At 41.5% G+C, this 19996-nt stretch overlaps 1 protein-coding gene across 3 annotated transcripts; it reads left to right on the top strand.

Moving 5' to 3' along the window:
* Window positions 1-25: 25 nt before the first annotated feature.
* On the top strand, window positions 26-16891 carry CALR3 (calreticulin 3). Of its 3 annotated transcripts, none has more exons than XM_037886079.2 (9): window positions 26-218; window positions 2570-2674; window positions 6197-6400; window positions 7880-7974; window positions 10307-10516; window positions 11505-11618; window positions 11703-11846; window positions 15307-15399; window positions 16472-16891. In XM_037886079.2, exons 2-9 carry the CDS (start codon window positions 2593-2595, stop codon window positions 16637-16639), a joined length of 1110 nt encoding a protein of 369 aa, XP_037742007.1. In that variant the 5' UTR covers window positions 26-218; window positions 2570-2592; the 3' UTR covers window positions 16640-16891. The 3 variants fall into 3 exon arrangements, with proteins under 3 accessions (XP_037742007.1, XP_043391748.1, XP_027690069.1); XM_027834268.3 differs by lacking the exon at window positions 26-218 and adding an exon at window positions 231-411 and having other exon boundaries at window positions 2573-2674; XM_043535813.1 differs by lacking the exon at window positions 6197-6400 and having other exon boundaries at window positions 29-411; window positions 2573-2674.
* Window positions 16892-19996: the final 3105 nt, after the last annotated feature.

Consider the following 19996-nt stretch of genomic DNA (forward strand, 5'->3'; position numbering starts at 1 on the left):
CTACAAGTCCCGGCACACATTACGGCCGGAAGTGGGCGGGCCGGACCGGCAGGAGGCGCCGGACAGTTCGCGCTCCTTCACGGCTCTAAACCAATCAGAGCCCTCTCCACCAGGAGGCGCGAGAATACGAATCAAACAGCGCCAAATTGGCGCGAGGGCAAGGACCAATCAACTGTGACTTCGCCCTGAGGCGCGAGGCCGGGCGGGGCGGGCAACGGGCAGGGTTAGCTGGCGACGGCGTTTGGTTCGGTTACAGTGGTTCCCGGGCTGCTCCGGCGAAGACGGCTTCCCTGCGGGGGGAAAGCGGGATCGGCCTAGAAATGGGGCCCTTGGGCCTCGCCCTACTCTTCTGGGCAGCGGTCAGCGCCGCCCACGCCGTCGTGTATTTCCGGGAGCAGTTTATGGATGGAGGTGACCGAGGAGGGAGTCCGGTGGAGATCGGCGAGAGGATGGGGAGAGCCTGGGGGAGTCCTGTGAGGAAAGGGGAGTGTGTCCAAGAGGTTGGGTTGATAGGTGGAGATGAACCTGTGTGGGGTAGGGGCAGTGGGAAAGTGCCCCTTGACGCCCCCCAGCTCACTGTGGTATGCAAGTCCTGAGGGGAAAGGGAATTTCTGAGAGCGATTAAGGGTAGGGTTGCCAACTTTCTAATCACACAAAACTGAATACCTTTGCCCTGCCTCACTCCTGAGACCCCACCCTCCACCTCACTCCATTCCCCCTGTCCATCACCCACTCTCCCCGATCCTCACTCACTTTCACTGGGCTGGGGCTGCTGTGGGAGGGAGTGAGGGCTCTGGTGTGGGGCTAGAAATGAGGGGTTAGGTGTGCGTGAGGGGGCTTCAGCCTGGGGCAGGGGGTTGGGGTGCAGGAGAGGATGAGGGCTCTAGCTGGGGGTGCAGACTCTGGTGTGGAGCCAGGGATTAGGGAAGCAGGAGGGGTCTCTGGGCTGGGGCCAAGGGGTTTGGTGTGTGGGAGTGGGCTCAGGGCTGGGCTCAAGGAGGGGGTTCCAATCTGGGCCAGGGGTGGGGTGGGGGTTTGGGCTCCCGCCACGCAGTGCTTACCTCAGGTGCCTCCCAGTTGGCAGAGTAGCAGGGCTAAGGCAGGCTCCCTGCCTGCCCTGGCTCTGCGCTGCCCCCAGAAGCGGATGGCATGTCTGATTCTTAGGCATGGGGCAAGTGGGAGGCTCTGCATGGTGTGTGCTGCCCGTGCCTGTAGGTGCCACCCCTGCAGCTCCCATTGGCCAGGATTCCCAGCCAATGGGAGGTGCGGAGCCAGTACGCAGGGTGGGGGCAGTGCACGGAGCTTCCCTGATCGCCCCCTTAGGTGCTGACTTCTATTCCATCCCTGCCCCGGCCCAACCTCTTCCCCGCCTCCTCTCCTGAGTGCGCCATGTTTGTGCTCCTCCCCCCTTCCTCCCAGAGCTTGCTACAGCTGTTTGGCCGCAGCAAGCATTGGGATGTAGGTGGAGGAGCGGGGATGCAGCATGCTCAGGGGAGGATGCAGAGCACCCACTAATTTTTCCCTGTGGGTGCTCCAGCCCCAGAGCACCCACAGAGTCAGCGCCTATGATCGCCCCTTCACCTAGGGGCCGCAGGGACATGCCGGCCACTTCCGGGAACTCTGTGGAGCCAGGGCAGGCAGGGAGCCTGCCATAGTCCCGCTGCACTGCTGACTGGACTTTTAGCGGCCTGGTCAGCGGTGCTGACCGGAGCTGCCAGGGTCCCTTTTCGACCAGGTGTACCACTCAAAAACTGGACACCTGCCAACCCTAATTAAAGGGTTGAGGAATTTCTAAGGCCATGAGAGTTGGGGGTGCAATTCCTGCTGGGTGACCGGAGAACCCCAGGTTGGGGAGAAGTTTTTAGAAAGGAGTGATTCCTAGGGAATATGGGAAGAGTCTGGGACTCAGAGAGGTCCTGGATAAATAGGTAACTTAGTTCAGCCCTTCTCAGCACACGGAGTCTGAAGCGGTTATTGTACAGGATGTACTGGCTGCAGATTAGAGGCAGCAAACTTGTGTTCCACACCACCCTATTAAGCAGCCTCCTGTCCTGAATACACCTCATGGTGTTCTGCTTTGTTCAGTTCAGATCCACTTCACTGGGAGACCAGATCTGTCACTTCTGGCCCTTTGAGAAGTTGCTGAAGACACTTTTACCCCTTGATAGTTGGGGCCTATCAAGATTTGCCCCCACTTTTTTTGCTTTCAAAATTTCACTCAATTCTTTATAAGTAGTTTCACCTTTCTTCCCCTGAAATAAATGCTTTAAAAAAAAGTTAGTGTGAACAGTCCATTATTCTTCTGCCACGAGTGCAGGGGACTGGATTAGATGACCACCTGAGGTCCCTTCCAGGCCTACAATTCTATGATTCATTTACTCTATAACAAAAGGTAATAATGAGTAACGGAACAGATTTCATTTTCAAACTTCTGAGGAGTTTTTGTATATAAAAGTATGTTTCAAAAAGTTTTAAAATTTGAAAGAGACCTTGTCTGTGTCATTTTAATTTATTTAGTGGCCTAAATGTTTCTATTGGTATCAGATTACTAATATTTAATATTATTTAACAGCTAAATGGCAAGACAGATGGATGAATTCTCAATATAAATCCAATTATGGGAAATTTAGACTAACAGCTGGAAAGTTTTATGGAGATGCAGTCAGAGATAAAGGTTTGTGCATTTCATTTAAAATGTGTTATTAGGACTGCATACATTGTTAATAATTGACATGTTGTTCTTGAAATCTTGTCCTCCCTTGGCTTCCATGACTGTCTTCTCCCTGGTTCTCTTCCTACCTCTCTAATCTCTTTATTCATTGTGTCCTTCAGATGATTCTCCTCATTCACCTTCCAACTTTATGCGGGGTTTCCAGAGGGCTCTGCCCTTGGTCTCCTTCACTTCTCCCTCTACACCTGATCTTTGAGTAATCTTATCTGCAAACATAAATTCAACTCCATCTGGTGACTCTCAGATCTACTTCTCTACTCCATCTTTATCTCCTGTACAAACTAAAATCTCAATCTGTTTCTCTGACATTTCCTTGTTGATGTCTAGATATCAGATCAAGCTCAACATGGCTAAAGCAAAGCTCCTAATCTTTCATCCATGCCATTCCTTCTATCTCCTTTCTTGATCACTGTGGATGGTGACAACATCCTGTCTGTCACTCACTCAGACCCCTAGCCTGGATATCATCTTCTGTATGGATCTCTCTGTAGGTCTTCACATCCAAGCTAAATCTTACTGATTTTTTTCTGCATAATATAGCTAAGATACATCCACACAGCTAAAACTCTTGTCTAAGCTCTCATCTTGTGTCTTGATTACTGCAGTTTCCTTAACAAATGTAGTGTTGCCCTGCTCATCTCCATTCAGAAAGCTGCAATAAAGATAATGTTATTTACCCCATTGTTTTGATCATGTCAACCGTCCACTGGCTCCCCATCTCAGTCACATAAAATATAAGTTGCTTATTTTCACTTTTCAGGCCCTGCATATTCTGTATGAGCTCTACCTATCATCTCATTCACTATCAAGCTATTGACTCTCACTTCTGATTGGCCCATGATGACAGCCTCCATCACCCACCTGTTAAATTTTTAAATAAGCACGTTGGGGTTTTATCCCATGCTCCCCCTCATGCTTGGGAAGTACTTGTATAAACATCTGCAAAGCCACCTCATTATCCACTTTAAAAACCCTCCTCAAAACTCTCCTTTGCTGTGATGCCTACAAAAAACTTGACAATGGTTAGGCTGCTCGTGTGCTGATACCACCGCCTATCATGCTGACCAATATTGTCTCCTTGTATTCCTCTGTTTGTGGCCATCTGTTGTCTCTCCTCTTAGATTTGGATTGTAAGCTTTTTGGGGCATGGACCATCTTTTTTGCTCTGTGTTTATATAGCACCTAGCACAACGGGGTCCTGGTCCATGACTAGGGTATGTAAGTCCTCTGGTAATATAAATATATAAAAATAAGTAATATAAACTCACATGCATTCTCAGCACATTTAGAGAGCTCATAAATAAAACTGAGGAGTTTCATATAAGCCATTATAAGGCTTACGTGAAATCCACAAAGTGCTTACATACTAGAATGACAGAAACATCTAAGATAGGTACCATAGAAGGAAAACATAAGAATGGCCATACTGGGTCAGAACAAGGGTCCACCTAGCCCAGTATCATGTTTTCTGACAGTGGACGGTGCCAGATGCTTCAGAGGGAATGAACAGGACAATTTATTGAATGATCCATCCTCTGTCTGGCAGTCACAGGTTTAGGAACACCTAGGGTGACCAGATAGCCAGTGTAAAAAAATCAGGACAGGGGGTGGAGTGGGTAATAGGCGCATATATTTTAAAAAAAAAGCAAGCCCCCAAAATTGGGACATCTGGTCACCCTAGGAACACCAAAATATGGTGGTGTATCCCTGATCATCTTGGCTAATTGCCATTAATGAACCTATCCTCCATGAATTTACCTAATTCTTTTTTGAACCCAGTTATAGTTTTGGCCTTCTCAACATCCACTGACATTGAGTTCCACAAGTTGACTCTGCATTGTGTGAAGCAGTACTTCCTCATTTGTTTTAAACCTGTTGCCTATTAATTTAATAGGGTGACCCCTGGTTCTTGTGTTATGGGAAGGGGTAAACACTTCCTTATTCACTTTTTCCATACCATTTGTGACTTTATAGACCTCTATCACATCCCTCCTTTGTCATCTCTTTTCTAAGATGAACAGTCCCAGTCTTTTTAATCTCTCCTCATATGGAAGCTGTTCCATACCCCTAAGCATTTTTGTTGCTATTCTTTTACTTTTTCCAATTCGAATATCTTTTTTGAGATTGGGTGACCAAAACTGCACATACAGTATTCAAGGTGTAGGCATACCATGAATTTTTTTAATATATATATTAGTGGTGTTAAGATATAAGAGAGAAAATATCGATCTGTTTTTTAATGGTTCCTAATAGTCAGTTAGCTTTTTCGACGGCTGCTGCATGTTGAGTAGTTGTCAGCAAACAATCCACAATGACTCCATGATCTCTCTTTCTTCAGTGGTAACAGCTAATTTAGACCCCATCATTTTGTATGTACTGTACAGTTAGGATTATTTTTTTCTCCATGTGCATTACTTTGCATTTATCAACATTGAATTTCATCTGCCATTTTGTGGCCTAGTCAACCAGTTTTGTGAAATTCCTCTCTAATTCTTCACAGTCAGCTTTGGACCTAACTCTCTTGAGTCGTTTTGTATCGTCTGCAAATTTTGCCACCTCACTATTTGCCCCTTTCTCCAGATCACTTACGAATACATTGAACAGCAGTGGTCCCATACAGATCCCTTGGGGGACCCTACTATTTACCACTTTTCAATGAGAGAACCTTCCCTCTTATCTCATGACTTCTTAGTTTGCTTTTTCCACCGAATGCATCTGATGAAGTGAGCTGTAGCTCACAAAAGCTTATGCTCAAATAAATTTGTTAATCTCTAAGGTGCCACAAGTCCTCCTTTTCTTTTTTTAGTTTGCTTAAGAGCCTTTGGTGAGGGAGGGACCTTGTCAATGGCTTTCTGAAAGTCCAAGTACACTATATCCACTGGATCACCCTTCTCCCCCCATTTGTTTACCCCCTCAAAGATTTCCTCATGTTTATGGATCACTTATGATACAAATTAAAAACATGTTTTGCTGTTTGTTTTTTTTACACAAATTATTAATTCACATATATTAAGTGCTAACTGGTTTTTGTGATTTCATTTAAAACTGTGTCTGGTTAAGTCATTTTTTTGCATGTGATGTTTTGTCAATGTTTAAAATTGGCTGATTTTAGTACGTCTAGCATTAATTTGGTGAGGAATATGATAAGGCTAAATTCTACTGTTGATTACAGTGTTGTAAAGCCAAAGTAAGTTTAGTGCCACAGAATTACTCCAAATGTATAACAGTGTAAATGACAGGAGGACTTGTCCCCTACTTTCAATTGAAATGAAGAAAGCTGAATCCATGAGTTTTTTGCAAACATCCAGTTGATAGATTTTTTTAAATCAATGTTAATTTATTTGCCTTTCAGAGAGGTCCTGCATTCTTATTCTAATGTAATTAAAATTTATGATTTTATTAATAGCAGATGAAAACAAAACATAAGTATTGTGTTACCATATGCAAATATTAATGTTTTTATAGGTCTGCAAACTAGTGAAAATTCTAAATTTTATGCCATTTCATCACGATTTAAACCGTTTAGCAATAAAGGAAGATCTCTGGTCATTCAGTACACAGTAAAACATGAGCAGAAGATAGATTGTGGTGGTGGATATGTTAAGATCTTTTCCTCAAACTTGGATCAGAAAAATATGAGTGGAGATTCACAGTATTACATTATGTTTGGTGAGTTTAGTTACATGTGCATTGCTAAAATATTGTCACAATAGCTGCACAGTTCTTCAAAGACAGATCTAGAACTGGTACAGCAAAAGATTTAATACAAGACTTCCCTAATAAGATTAAAATCCTGTGACTGGTCAGCAATTCAGCACCTCTGTGGTTCAGATATTTTTAAGCATAAATTGTCAAAATACAAATTGAAATTAGAAATGATTTAACATTCTTAACTGATTAAGGGACACAAATGAGTGTTTTTAGAATTAAGCCAAATGTCCAGTAAGATTATTTCAGTCATAGGGCTTTTGGTAATCCCAATGATGGTCCAAAATTTGCCCTCATGTGACAGGGCGGGACTCACCCCTGCGGCGGCACCTGCTGGTTGTCCAGGGAATTAGCGTTTCCAGCCTCTGGAGTGCCCTCTGAAGGCTGGTGTCCCACTTGCCCCTGGGCCCCGAGTCCCTCCCGGACCCCAGTGCCCCTTCCACACCGGGATGCTGCCCCCTGGCAGTACCTCCACAGATCTGGGTCTTCCCCACCCCCCGGGGAATCCCCACTCTATCCCCACCTCACCTCAGTCTTTGCTACTGTCAGTCACCATCTAGCCCCTGCTCCCTGGGGCAGACTGCAGTATACTTGCCACTCATCATTGGCAAGGAGGGTCTAGAGCTGCTGCTTCAGCCTACCCTTGGGCTGCCCTCTGCAACCCCGGTACCCTTTTCCTAGGCCTTCATCAAGGCCTGCAGCCTGGGGGTTTCTCAGGCCAGAGCTCTCCAGCTCCTCTGGCATTTCCCTAGCCCTGCTCCACTTTAGGTACCCTGCTCAGCTCCCAGCAGTCAGGCCCCTCCCTCTCAACAGACAGACTGTGGCCTCCTGGCCCACTGCCCTCTTATAAAGGCTGGCTGGGCCCTGATTGGGGCAGGGCCATAGCTGTGGCTGTTTCCCCAATCAGCCGAGGCTTGCTGCTTTCCCTAGCAGCAGCCCTCTCACAGCCTAAGCCTGCTCCCAGGGCTGATTTCAAGCCCTTCAGGGCAGGAGCGGGTGACCACTCCGCTACACCTCATATATTCACATGTAACTCCCATTAATTGGGAATTGGACTTGTGTATCTCAGAGTAAACTTTAGTCCAAAGACTTATCAGCTGAATAGCCAGTCTGTCACACAGATAGCCTATATCATAATACATATTTATAGAACTATGGGTAACTGCAGTTGGTAGTGGATTTCTATATGATTTTTGCCTGTATTAGGACTGCAGGAGAATCAAACCCTAAAACAGTGTTTGGTTAGTAAAATCAGAATATAATTTTGAGGCAGGTCTAGAGATTGGAAGAGAAGCAATGCAAGCAAAAATGGGAATCCATCAAGCGGCATGTGGAATTGAGGGCTGTCTATTGGCATTAAAAAAAAAAAAAAAAAGACATGAGATAAGCTAACTGTATGTATAAAGAAGTTAAGAATAGACAGTATGAAATCTTTTGTAGGACCAGATATTTGTGGATCTGAAACAAGGAAAGTCCATGTTATTTTAAATTATAAGAGTAAACCTCATCCAATGAAGAAACGAATCCGATGCAAGGTAAATTGTAGAATATAAAAGTTTTAAAGATTGTTGAAATTCCTGAAATTAGTTATGTTAAAATTCACCTAATAGCTGCATTTAGATAACTTTAAAGAGGCACTCTCACTAAATAATAATTTAAAGATCTGTCATATTAAACGCCTTATGGAGGCACTAGTTACAACTCAGTAGTTAAGTTTGAGTTCCATTTTGCATTTAAAGCAGGGCTTCAACCTCATTCTTGTGTTTGCAAAATACAGCATATGCTCCTCCAAGCTTACATCACTTATATCAGTGGGTCTCAACCAGGGGTGCTGTCATAAATATAAAGGGAAGGGTAAACACCTTTAAAATCCCTCCTGGCCAGAGGAAAAACCCTTTCGCCTGTAAAGGGTTAAGAAGCTAGGATAACCTCGCTGGCACCTGACTACAATGACCAATGAGGAGACAAGATCCTTTCAAAAGCTGGAAGGGGGGAGAAACAAAGGCTCTCTCTGTCTGTGTGATGCTTTTGCGGGTTCAGAACCGGAATGGAGTCTTAGAACTTAGTAAGTAATCTAGCTAGATATGCGTTAGATTCTGTTTTCTTTAAATGACTGAGAAAATAAGCTGTGCTGAATGGAATGTAGATTCCTGTTCTCTAACGCATATCTAGCTAGATTACTTACTAAGTTCTAAGACTCCATTCCTGTTCTGAACCCGCAAAAGCATCACACAGACAGAGAGAGTCTTTGTTTCTCCCCCCTTCCAGCTTTTGAAAGGATCTTGTCTCCTCATTGGTCATTTTGGTCAGGTGCCAGCGAGGTTATCCTAGCTTCTTAACCCTTTACAGGTGAAAGGGTTTTTCCTCTGGCCAGGAGGGATTTTAAAGATGTTTACCCTTCCCTTTATATTTATGACAGGTGCGCTTACCCCTGGGAGTACACAGAGGTCTTCCAAGGGGTACACCAACTCATCTAGATCAATGTTTCACAACCTGGAGGATTGTGACCCCCCTCCCCAGCAGGGTCATAGGATGGGGCTTAGGGGAGTTGCAAGTGCAGGGCTGGCATTAGGGGGTGGCAAGCAAGGCAATGCCATAGGCAGCCCTGCAAAGCTAAATTATATTCTTCAGCCCAAGCCCCAGCGGAGGCTGAAGCATGTATTTTAGCTTCGCAGGGCCCCCTGTAGCTTTTAAGTGAGGTGAAACTTGGGGTATGCAAGACAAATCAGACTCCTGAAAGGGGTACAGTAGTCTGGAAAGATTGAGAACCACTGACTTTTATATGAAAAAAAAAAAAAATCTAAAGTCTTAAAATTAATTTAATCTAATTTTGGACTACAAACATTAAAATGATTTACTCTTGTTGTATGGTTATCACATGGCATCACTACAGGGCAGACTTCAGGTTGCTTTAGAATCTTATATTGTGCATTTCCTAGTTTAACGTTTGAATTTCTAAGTGTAACCTTAACTGAATTTCCTGGATTTGTAATGCTTTCTTTTGGTATAGTTACAACATCCCTGTAATGTTTTTCACCCTTAACTTACTGATATGTACTTTCAACCTTAACCTTAACTTTGTTTTTGTCTGGGATATAAATTAGTAAGGTATTTTTGGATTGTGGTTGTTTTATATGCCCTTTCCATCACTATCCACCTTATGCTCTCTATATTATAACTCTTCCTATGGCCAAGCCGGGATAGACAGTGCTTACTTTGGACTCCATCAGTGCTGCTCTGACTGCCACACAGAAGAGTAAGCCAGTAACAGTTCAAAGCTTTCCCTCCTGCCCCTTCATGCCATTTAATTTAGAGTCAAGACAGAGACTTTCACAAAGGGGAAAAAGTTCAGATGTTTCACATTTAAAATGTAGACTCGGTTACCTTTTTCTCTTGCTGCTTTTTCAAAATGATCAGATATATTTCTTGACTTAAAGATTTGTAATTAAACTTTTTTATCTTGCATAATCCTGCAAACAACTCTTAATGCCAAATTTATGACGACAGGCATTTCAAAGGCAAGATTTAAGATGCCATTCACAAAGTGTTATGTCTTTACTGCAAGTCTAAGCATGAGAAAATGGCTAAAAAGGGAGAAAGCTGTTATTCAAACATATATATATTCAAAAATAGCAGAGGAAACGTACAAGATTGCTGGCAAAGTAGATTGCTTTTTGTATAAATAACTTTTCATGTTTAGCCAGTATAAAAGTCCTTGCGAGGTTTTTTTTTTGTTTGAGCCTGTTTATAATGGATTTTCTGCAGTAATGTGATTCTGATGCAAAACTGGTTCTAAAACCTACATGTTTTAGTGATACTTCTAAATGGCGCAGAAAACATTTAACTTCCTTTCTTTAAAATTTATAGGTTGATGGATTCACTCATTTGTATACACTGATTTTAAGACCAGATCAGACTTATGAAGTAAAAATTGATAACGAAATAATTGAATCAGGCACCTTAGAAGATGATTGGGATTTCTTGCCACCAAGGAAAATAAATGATCCTACAGCAAAGAAACCCAAGGATTGGGATGATGTACCCCAAATTGCTGATCCCAATGATGTCAAGCCTGAGGTGGTTTCTTTTTCCTGAATATTCCTCTGTCCTGTATTTTTGAGGAAGCACATAAATGTCAGAAATATCTGATTATTTCATTATAATTGAACACAGATTTGTTACTACTGTTCATATCATCAGGTAGAGCTACTTCCAGTACACAGTGAAATTGAACCTGGAGAAACTTCTCTGGGTCAAGGTGTTCTCTGTGCATAGCAGCTGCATGTCGTGAAAATACGATTATTTAACTCAGAAGTGCTTTGCAAGGACCCTAAATTTGGAGATATCCAGCTCCACTGCTGCACATCTCTGTACCAAAGTTGGCCTGTTATCAAGGCTAACAGAACGTGCCCCATCCATTCCTTAGATATATACACTATGTTAGTAACTGAAATTTCTTGTCATTTGAAAAATTACATGACAAGATGATGAGGGTTGCTTATATGAGGAGAGGATCAGATTGCCTTTCATGTGTTTTGGATTAGACCTACAGTGAGTTGCCTTATGTTAATTACAGCCCCAAACAATTAACCCTCTGTTAGCCTGCTTATATGAGCAATCTTCAAAGGTTCTGATTGGGTAAACATGCATAATGAGGTTAGGATTTAATCAAAAGCCCCTTCCAGCAAGCCCAACTTCTGACAATTCAGGACACAAATGACCAGGACAAGAGATTGAATCCAAATCTCTGATTTGGCATTGCCTAACACTACACTAGGCCACCCCAAGCTTTAACAATAAATCAAGGTTCTAAATATAAATTTTAATATTCATTTTCTAGTTTTCCCTTTTTGTCCAGATTATGCAAAGAGCACCTTGATATCTACTGAATTAGTCAGTATGTGAGGGTTTCCTTTTCCTGAAAAGATCTGTTTATTAAAATTATATGATAAAAAAAATCTTTCACAGCTGAATTGGTTGGGGAAACAATATGGCATCTTGCCTCATGGTACAAATATAAAGCCCAGATAATTTTACTTCCTTTATCTTCTGGATATTTTTAAAGGATTGGGATGAACCTGAATACATTCTGGATACTACTGCTGAGAAACCTGAAGATTGGGATAATGCAACAAATGGAGAATGGCAACCTCCTCTGATCAAGAATCCATTATACAGAGTATAAATCATTCTATTTATGCATAACATGTTCCAGTTGACTATTCTTTTGGTGATAGTATTCAGAACATGTGGTTTGTTACAGGGTGAATGGAAACCAAGGAAAATTGATAACCCAAATTATAAAGGAGTTTGGCCCTGTCCACAGATTGAAAACCCAAACTACTCACCAGACTTCAATATCTATAGCTATGAAAACATTAGCATCATTGGACTAGACCTTTGGCAGGTGAGTTGTTTTTAATTATTACAGAAACTGGAAATGAAAGAGCTTCCTGTCCTTAACTATGCATCAGTATGTTCTGCCCTTGCATATACACATCATCTACTGAGTTGGGAGTTAGATCATGCCTATATTTTCAACGTGCCCTCATTTCAATAGGTATTTTTAGCCATTTGTTTGAATCATAATTATCTCCAGATGTGCTAACAAATGAGGGACATAAACTGTTCTTCTCAATTTATAATTTTATAAACACTGATGAAGTATGTGTTTTATTAAGTTTTGTATTAAAACTAATTTTGAGGATTTTATAACTTGGTTTTAACCTGGGAGCATAGTTGGTCACAAATGTCTTTTAAACCCATAGATAGATAGATAGATAGATAGATACAGTGGTAAAAGAAATCAGAATATTTTTGTTAAAAACAGTTCAATCTTTTATTCAAGAGCTCCATTCTTTTAAATACAACAGGGGTGGCCAAACTTACTGACCCTCTGAGCTGCATACGATAATCTTCAGAAGTTTGAGAACCAGATGTGTTTGCCAGGACTCGGGGCTTCTGCCCTGCAGTGGGGTGGTGGGCCTAAGGGCTTTAGCCCTTTGGGGAGTGGGGTCTTAAGCCCTGGCAGGCATCTCCCACAGGGCTGAAGCCCTGAGACGCCCCTCCCTGTTGGGAAGAAGCTCCTAGCCCCACCACCCCACAGCAAGACAGAAGCCCTGAGGGCCCCTCCGCCCCACCCTGTCTGGTAGGGGGAGAGGAAGGGGTGGATCTCTGCGAGCTGCACTTTAACTGTAAAAGAGCCACATAGGTCTCGCAAACTGCAGTTCAGCCACCCCTGAAATATAATTTCCATTGGAATTCCTACTGATCACTGAGCCCCTTGCCTTACACAATCCAAAGTACTTGTTCTGTTTTTCTGGGTGTTTTTATCACCTCTATCAAAGTGATAGTTTGCTATCAGTTCATGACATTGCTTAAAAACATTTTTGTCTGAGTTAACTTTAAGCATTCTGTTTCTCAGCTGTTTATTCATTTAATTTTTATATAATACCAGACCTACAAGTTATTTTAAACTGATTAAGAGAAAGACAAAGTGGAAGCATTTTAACATAATTGAGTTTATTTCTATAGCTATACTATGTATTTCAGTGACTGCACCGTCTCAGCCAAGTCATTTTTGTATATGAGAACTTTTTCTAAGTAGATTGTCTGATTTAAAAAAAAATTGATTGAATATAGTACCTTTTTTATACAGATGTCAAGGCAGAAACAATATATAGGGTTTTTTTTGTTTACTATATTCATTTAAAAAAAGTTAAATGTAAACAGTGCAGGGAGAAGAGAAGGATAAACAAACAAAGATAGGTGAGGTATAAATTATTGCCCTGATTTTCAGAGGTATTAAGCAACCTCAATTCCCGCTGAACACAGTAGAAGCTGCAGGTGCTCTATTTGCAATGTACATTTGAAAATTAGGATATTCCTATACAAAAGATTTGAGAAGCAAAGTCTAGAGGGGGAGGGCAAGAGCAAGGAGGACCTCTTCTACATAGACGGTATGATTAATCCACTTTAACAACTATGCTTGAACATGGCTTAAGCTATTGTGGACAAGTCAAGTAATAGAATTAGGGCTGTCAATCACAGTTAACTCATGCAATTAACTCAAATTAATCACGATTAATCACATTTATAACCTTAGAATACCAATTGAAATGTATTAAATATTTTTGAATGTTTTTCTACATTTTCAATATTGATTTCAATTACAACACAGAATACAAAGTGCACAGTGCTCACTTTATATTTTTGATTACAAATACATGCACTGTAAAAATGATAATCAAAATGAACTATTTTGCAATTCACCTCATACAAGTACTGAAGTGCAATCTCTTTATCATGAAAGTGTAACTTACAAATGCAGATTTTTTTTGGTTACATAACTGCACTCAAAAACAAAACAGTGTAAAACTTTAGATCCTACAAGTCCACTCAGTTCTACTTCTTATTCTGCCAATCACTAAGACAGACAAGTTTGTTTACATTGACGGGAGATACTGCTGCCAGCTTCTTATTTACCATGTCACCTGAAAGTGAGAACAGGCATTCGCATGGCACTTTTGTAGCTGGCATTGCAAGGTATTTACATGCCAGATATGCTAAACATTCGTATGCCGCTTCAGCCACCATTCCAGAGGACGTGCTGATGATGCTTGTTTTAAAAAAAAATGGATCAATTAAATTTGTGACTGTACTCCTTGGGGGAGGAATTGTATGTCTCCTGCTCTGTTTTACCCACATCCTGGATATATTTCATGTTATAGCAGCCTTGGATGATGACCCAGCACATGTTTGCTTTAAAAACACTTTCACAACAGATTTGACAAAATGCAATGAAGGTACGGATGTGAGGTTTCTAAAAATAGCTACAGCACTTGACCCAAGGTTTAAGAATCTGAAGTGCAGTCCAAAATCTGAGAGGGACGAGGTGTGGCGTATGCTTTTAGAAGTCTTAAAAGAGAACACTCTGATGCGGAAACTACAGAACCCAAACCACCAAAAAAGAAAATGAACCTTCTGCTGGTGGCATCTGACTTGATGAAAATGAACATGCGTCAGTCTGCACTGCTTTGGATCGTTATCAAGCAGAACCCATCATCAGCATGGAAGCATGTCCTCTGGAAAGGTGGTTGAAGCATGAAGGGACATATGAATCTTTAGCAGATCTGGCACATAAATATCTTGCAACGCCAGCTACAATAGTGCCATGTGAACGCCTGTTCTTGCTTTCAGGTGACATAAACAAGAAGCAGGCAGTATTATGTCCTGCAAATTGTAACCAACCTTGTTTGTCTGAATGATTGGCTGATCAAGAAGTAGGACTGAATGGACTTGTAGGCTCTAAAGTTTTACATTGTCTTACTTTTTAATGCAGTTTTTTTTGTACATAATTCTACATTTGTAAGTTCAATTTTCATGATAAAGAGATTGCACTACAGTACTTGTATGAGGTAAATTAATTTGTTTACAGTACAAATATTTGTAATAAAAAATATAAAGTGAGCACTATACACTTTGTATTGTGTTGTAATTGAAATTAGTATATTTGAAAATGTAGTAAACATCCAAAAATATTTAAAATAAATGGTATTCTATTGTTAACAGCATGATTAGTCGCGATTAATCTTGATTGATTTTTTTAATCGCTTGCCAGCCCTAAATAGAATTGCTGTCTAAACCAACAAATTTTGTTTAAACAAGTGAAGACAAGGTCTTGGGTTCTGTAACAAGGGTGAATTCCTTAGCAAATTCTGCAGCGACTTTGAGGAATACATGGGGCCCTGAGTACAGGAAAATATTCAGTAATATCATCCTGATTAAGTAACAACCAATAAAAAGGAATGAGATTAAAATTATGAATAGGGAACATAAATAAAATGTGATTTTGTTTTCCATTGCAGGTGAGAGCTGGAACAATTTTTGATAACTTCTTGATCACAGATGATGAACAATATGCAGAAGACTTTGGAGATGACACCTGGGGTGAAACAAAGGTAATGGATGAGCTCTTCCTCCCACCCAGGCCCCTTTTTGCAGGTAAAAGGGCTGGAGTAGTACAAACGGGTCCTAAAAATCTCTGTATCTAGTCAAGGCAAGGATTCCCCTGCTGCAGACTCTGTGGAAGACAGCCATAAGGGTGCCTTCTGTGGACCCCCTCAAAAGCCCTGGTGAAGTGAATATGCTGGGGAAAGGGTCACAGAGCACATAGTGCTGCAGATAATCAAGACAGCATTGCTGCAATAAAGTAACTCCAATAGTTTGTTGCTAGGAGCCTCTCTGGCCCTTGGAGCAGCCTAGGGTCAAGAGACCACAAAGGTTGCTTAAAGCCCCAAGGAACTTACTTGGATATTTTTTTCTAGAATAGTGCCAGGCATGTAATCTATGATTCAATAATTACAAAATAATAATTAGATTATTCATGTAAACTCCTGCAATCCCGTTGACTTTTATAGGGTTGTACTGAGTTCAGACTTTATCCCTAAGTTATTAATAATTTAAGGTTTGTTATTTCTGGAATAAATGTCCAGATTCTGCCACCTCCCATGGCCAGCGCATCCTTACATCAGCCTCCCTATGGCTGCAAATGGATTGCTCTGCAGCCCAGAAAAGCCATAATGCTGAACACTACCGTCACTCCTCCACACATTTATTCCTGCTTCCAGCATGCCCGCTACGGTGGCAGCATAGAGCATGTCAGCCCTATGCAACTTCTGCCCTGGGGACAGTTTTCCCTCTGGCTGTTGAAGCCCCTGTTGCTGCTGGAGGGCTGTATAGGGGCCAGGGACAGAATCTGACCCCCTGTATTCTTGTAGCAGATCTTCCATTTTAAGACGACAGCCAATAGTTCAACAACTAAACTATGCTAAAGTATAATCTATGTGGGTAGTTTGGAAAGATGATTCTGTAAGTAAGTTTAGGTGCCAATGCTAAATAAAGGCCCTTGCAATTCCTCTATTGGCAAACTCCCTCCTATTGACTTCAGTGTAAATTCAGTAGACAGAGAGCTGGCAGAACTGGACCCAAAATGATATTTACTGTGAACTGACCTTTTCATTATTTCTTCAGGACCCTGAAAAGAAAATGAACATAAAACAGACTGAAGAAGAAAAGAAAAGGGAAAGGGCAAAAGAAGAAAAGCGTTTTAAGGAAAGGTTTAACAAGAAGGTAGAAAAGCCAAAAGAATCTGGAAAGGATAAATCGAACAGGATAACTCTGAAGAAGGAGGAGCTTTAATTATTTTAAAAGACTTCAGAGAAATATTTAAAGTTTGGCTTTTCTCTAATTTGTTGTATAGAGGTTCAGATGTTTTCTTAATAACTAACTGAAAATAATATTTAAAACTTCCTCTAATAAAACTTTGCTAGAACTATTCATTTTTATGAGATTTAAATATATATATTTTAGCACAGGAAGACATTAAGAAAACATGTTTCCTGTAAATAGAACATGGAATTGAAATAATTCAATAAAAAAACCTTACTAAAATATATTAAATTACATATTTTGTATTTGAGTTAGGATTTGGTAAATTACCTCTAAAAGAAGGGCCATTATATTTCTCTTGATGCTGTTGGCATATAGTATGTTCCTCCGCAGTGAAAAGTCTTGTAACCCAACGTCTTTGGAGCTAAACTGTTTTGATACTTTCATTAATATTAATGTAAAATACTTGCAAATTGTGTTAAATTCTCCCTTCATCACAAAATTTGTATCCAGGGTTGTAGCCATGTCGGTCCCAGGATATTAGAGAGTCAAGGGGGGTGAGGCAATATTTTTAATTGGACCAACTTCTGTTGGTGAGAGAGACAAGCTTTCAAGCTTACACAGAGCTTGAAAGCTTGTCTCTCTCACCAACAGAAGTTGGTCCAATCAAAAATATTACCTCACCCACCTTGTCTCCATCACAAAAGCTTTTTCAAAAATTACTTTTTTCAAAGATACTTCACAGATCAGGAATGTTGTATGTTTCTACATAACATTTTACAAAGGCTTAAAGAAGACTTGAAGTACTTCCGTAGTAATTATGCTTGTCATAGTTATAGGGCTAGCTGCTTCCCTGGCCCTTTTGTAGTATCTCTATGTGCACCTTTGGACATGCAAGGCCTCATGTCTTCTGGGTGTGGAATTTCACAATTCTTGTACTCCTAGACCAGGCCTTGGGCTATAGAACCCTGTGTATGTACTGTTCTTCCCCTGGAGGTCCAACTGAGTTCAGCCTGCAGCTCTTCCCTTTCGGAGTCTGTGACCAGTGATATACAATGACGAAACACCTTTCTTAAAGCAAAAAAAGTATTTATTTTGTTGAAAGAACAAACCTTTTAGGAGAAAAGAATTTTAAAATAGCAAAAAGTCTACATGCAAATCTATCTAACTTAAAGGCTTACTATTGCCTGACGGTAACCTAGGCAGGTTTAACTTCTTCAAAGTGGTTCCTTTGTCTCAGTCCTAGCTCTCCTGAACAACCCTCTCCTGAAGAGTGTCCCTTTTAAGCCCTGTTATAGGCATTTTATTCTCCTGCATTTCTAGACTTTGACACTTCTGGTCAAAACCAGTAATGTTAGGCTCAGCTAGCAATCAAGCCAGAGTCCTCGGAGCCAGTGGTTCTGACATTGTCTCTTAACAGCCCTCAAGTGTTTGCTGAGGAGTGACTAAGTAAAGGCAATATTGCTTCATGTATAGAGCAGGATTCTCTTCTTGGCTCTGCTACTAGCCTCTGAGTAACCTTCGGCAAGCCATGTCACTGCTCTGTGCCTCAGTTTTCCCCATTTGTAAAATGGGGATAATGATACTGACCTTTATAAAGTACTTTGAAATCTACTGATGAAAAGTTCTATATAAGAGCTGAATATTATCTTGAGCCATTCTTTTCCCCTCTGCTTGTTTTTCTTGACAGACTCCTGTCAAGTTAAACCTATACTGTCCTACTGAAAACACCCCAATAACCAGGCAAACATAGCAGGATCTGTCTTTTGCTATTTCTATGGAAAAAATTGCTACATGTAGCCAAGTTAAAAATCTTTGCAAAATCTTAAACTTACTCAGTAGAGACTTGTTATTATCCAAACATTCCAGTACTATTGAGCATGCTCCAGCCCAGGGTTGAGCAGGACTTCTATACTTGCTGCTCCTGACCGTTGTAGGCTGCTATGACACAGGAACAGAGAGATTCTCTTCCACCTGCTCGTGCCCAAGCACCATGAAGGAGAAAGTTGCCTGGTTCTAATACAGAAGTGACAAGAGCAGTACTGGTCTGATGGGAGGTACAGGAAATAACAGAGGATGGTAGATTTGGACAAGGAGCTTGAAGGGGGACTGGTGAGGCAATGAACCTGGGAACCAATGGGGAAGGAATGCAGACAGATTGAACCTGGAACCAGCAGAGAAGCATGGGAGTGAGAGTGGGTTGCGGGAAGACAGATCAGATGTGGAGCCTAGTGATGGAAGATGATCTGGCTGAGCAAGAAGACTAGGATTGAGAAGCGGGGTGTGGGGGATGACTGATTTCGATGAGGAGAGCAGAGTAGGGGACTAGGTCTAGCTAGCCAAGGGACTATGATGAGGTGACTGAGGAATGGACATGGGGACTGGCTAGGCAAGGAGACAGTCATGGGAATGAGGCAACAGCACTTTGACAAGTTGCTAGGTGGGAGTAGATGCAATCTTAATGTTCTTTTAGAGAGACAGAGAGAGATAAAATAACCCAAGGATATTTGGCTGTCTCTTTTGTGGGGTGTTTTTTTTTTTGCCTGCAGTATGTTGCTGATACAATGACCAGAAAACCAGAAGTTTCTGTAGTGACCATTAACTTGTTTTACTATACTTTGAATAGTGACAAGTGTCTTCAGCCACAAATGCTGGAGTCCCTCCCAGAGTAAGGAGTCATAACACCCAGTCACCTGTTCTGTACATTAGACTACATTGCCTTTTAAAGGTTTAAGGTGTTTAAAAGTGACTGGAGAAGAAAGAGCTGACAGAGAGGAATCTCTAGTACATAAAAACCCTTGAATTAAAAAAAATCATCAGTTAATATATGAACAAACAGTTACTAATGCCACAGTTTTATGTGATTAGTAGAACCTGATTAAGCTAAAATTTAGAAGTGTAAGGAGGCTTAACCTACCCTAACATATTTTTGAAAAGTACCTGGGGTGGCATGTTCAACCAATTTAGCTTTTGTGTGTGAATTTCATGTTATCAGTGGAAATATATTTTAACAAACATGCCAATTTATTGTTAGAACAAACACCTGTTTATTTAGTTAAGCTTAACTCTGTCGTTGTATATTCCATGAAGTAAATATATTCTCTGGGGACTGAAGGTGGAGACTGGTAATCACCATTCCTGCCTGTTACGCTTGGCTCTGCAACTGACCTTGGGCAAGCCTGTTTCCCCAATGGTCTGTACAAATGGGGATTCTGTAAAATGTTTTGACACCCTCAGATAAAAGCAGCTACGGTCTCATTGTTACGAAGTTGCACAGCATCGTAGCGGGACCTCCTAGTCCCCTCACCCGCACAGTGAGTCCAGCCACACGCGCCCTCAGCCCCCTGCTGAAGCAAGAACACGCCCGACCAGTCCCCTGCGGTGCCT

This window comes from Chelonia mydas, chromosome 25 (genome assembly GCF_015237465.2).
Source record: "Chelonia mydas isolate rCheMyd1 chromosome 25, rCheMyd1.pri.v2, whole genome shotgun sequence".
In the NCBI taxonomy this organism is placed as follows: domain Eukaryota; kingdom Metazoa; phylum Chordata; order Testudines; family Cheloniidae; genus Chelonia; species Chelonia mydas.

What these genes read in the sequence shown, in the direction of transcription:
- CALR3 (XM_027834268.3), top strand. Translation starts at nt 321, where the DNA reads ATGGGGCCCTTGGGCCTCGCCCTACTCTTCTGGGCAGCGGTCAGCGCC. An exon ending in ACAGTATTACATTATGTTTG is followed by an intron (nt 6,401 to 7,879) that starts GTGAGTTTAGTT and finishes AATCTTTTGTAG; the next exon opens with GACCAGATATTTGTGGATCT. An exon ending in AGAAACGAATCCGATGCAAG is followed by an intron (nt 7,975 to 10,306) that starts GTAAATTGTAGA and finishes TAAAATTTATAG; the next exon opens with GTTGATGGATTCACTCATTT.